General features: G+C 45.7%; 1 protein-coding gene across 1 annotated transcript; it reads right to left on the bottom strand.

Annotated features, from left to right (window-relative positions):
- Positions 1-676: 676 nt before the first annotated feature.
- TAS2R60 (taste 2 receptor member 60) lies at positions 677-1702 on the bottom strand. The gene has a single exon (XM_043872463.1). The coding sequence runs from the start codon at positions 1700-1702 to the stop codon at positions 749-751; it is 954 nt and encodes a 317-aa protein (XP_043728398.1). The 3' UTR covers positions 677-748.
- Positions 1703-1917: the final 215 nt, after the last annotated feature.

Genomic DNA, 1917 nt, shown 5'->3' with positions numbered 1-1917 from the left:
GTCCCAAGAGCAACATAAAAGAAGTCACATCTGGCTCACGAGCCTTATCATTTATAGAGCAGCCTAACCAGCTGGACTATAATAGAGAACGTAAGCAATATATAAATCATAAACTCCTAGCATTCAGGAGTCCTCAAAAAGTAATCTGCAAATGCACAAATCCCAGGTAACACACACAGTTGCACACATGCACAAATTACACTACGCTCTGTAAAGGGAGTTCAGACACCAGGAACTCTTGCATGAAAGGAAAGAGAGTTTCATTGCAGTAGATGGTTGGAAATCAGCTAAGGCTGAAAAAGGAAACGTGGTTTTACAGGATGAAGTCAGAGGAAAATTGACGTTCCAAAAATCTTCTCCAGTCTGATTTAACAGATAAAAAATGAATCATGTGTCAGGATCCTTGCATTCAGTTTCCAGGAGGATAATTTTACACACCAAGAGTTTAGTCACAGGGAAAGTTTCTTGCTTCTTTGTCCACATCAGGTCCCACAGGGAACATTAACTATATCAGCTACACCCTTGCTAGTGTTGATACAAGTCAGCGATGCTGGGCCACTACTTCAGTACCTTCTATTTCATCTTTAATCCTACTTCACTGAAGTTATTCTTCTAATCATGAAACACAGCAAAGAGGGAAAGAGAATTAAATGTGATTAAACGTGGCAAAGAAATTTAAAGAAGCAACATCCCATTCCATCCAGGCAGCCTCCTGCAGTAGAATCTGAGGCTTTTCATCAACTGCAATTCAAGATGCCCCGTGTGCTGAGGAGCAGCCCCTCCCTAGCACAGCTCTCAGCCTGCGGTTACTCAAGAGGAGAATAATGGGGTGGATTGCTGTACCCAGATAAATCACAGTCTGCCACATCCAGTACTGGAATTCCCCAAAGGGAAACATACCTGAGGCAGTGAGAACCAGTGACAGAAAAGAGGAAGTGAAGAGGATAGCAAAGGAGATAAGAGCCAGGAGAGCCTTGATGTGTGCCTGGGCACTGGAACTGTGAAAGCCTGAAATGGAAAAGAAGACCTTCTTGGTGTGTCTTCCCAGAGATGTAATGAGCAAAACCGTGCCCGCGATGAAGACAACAGTAGGGATGGTCCAGGTAACAATTCTCAAAGGGAAGAGGAAAAAACTCTTATACATTCTCACAGCATTCCTAGTGACATTCCAAGATTGCAGACCCCTCTTTAAATAGTTTTGATACATTCTCTGGTTACCTATGAAAAATAGAACGGAGGTAAAGGTAGAGAACCCCAGAGAGCTGAATAGCATCCAAGGAACCAACCCAGAGACATTCTGCTTTAGCCAGAGGAAAACGGGGTGGGTGAAGGTTGCGATTTTCACACAGTAGAAGACAGTGAGCCAGGTGGAGAAGCACAGCGTTGCAGAGTTCAAGAAGTCCCACTGAACAGCCAGGAGCTGGAACACGGGGTGGTACGGGAAGGCCGCTGGATTCAGGAAAATGTAAATGTTCTTACTAATCACCACCCATTGCAGACAGAAGCGAGAGGCCCCCAGGCTGACCAATAACTTATCGCAAGGCGACAGCGTTCTCCGCAGCAGCCACTCGCTGCCCAGTGCCGCGATGATCAAGCCATTACCTACCAATGCCACCAGGAACAAAAGGAATAAAATAATAATGAAGATGACGGCTGTCTTATCAACCAACTGAGGTCCTGGGACCACGTCCTCTCCACTCATCTCTCCTGCAGACTTCAAGGTCTCTTCCTGTAGGGCGGTTCTGGAAGGTCCTGGATAATATCGGTCCCTCCAGCTGCCCCAGTACAGAGGATAAAGTCGAGGATGTGGGCTATCTGAGGAGGGTGAGGAGGTATTTTCTTCTCAGAATAGATGCAAATATCATTAAGGCTCAGTTTCAGAAGTCCCCCTGCCTGTCCATGAATTTGCCTGTCCTT

The sequence above is a fragment of the Cervus elaphus genome, chromosome 18 (assembly GCF_910594005.1).
Source record: "Cervus elaphus chromosome 18, mCerEla1.1, whole genome shotgun sequence".
Classification (NCBI taxonomy): domain Eukaryota; kingdom Metazoa; phylum Chordata; class Mammalia; order Artiodactyla; family Cervidae; genus Cervus; species Cervus elaphus.
This window is presented reverse-complemented; position numbering and strand designations above follow the sequence as displayed.

Bases quoted from the DNA above. Each gene is read 5' to 3' on its own strand.
- TAS2R60 (XM_043872463.1), bottom strand. From the start codon at position 1,702: ATGAGTGGAGAGGACGTGGTCCCAGGACCTCAGTTGGTTGATAAGACA.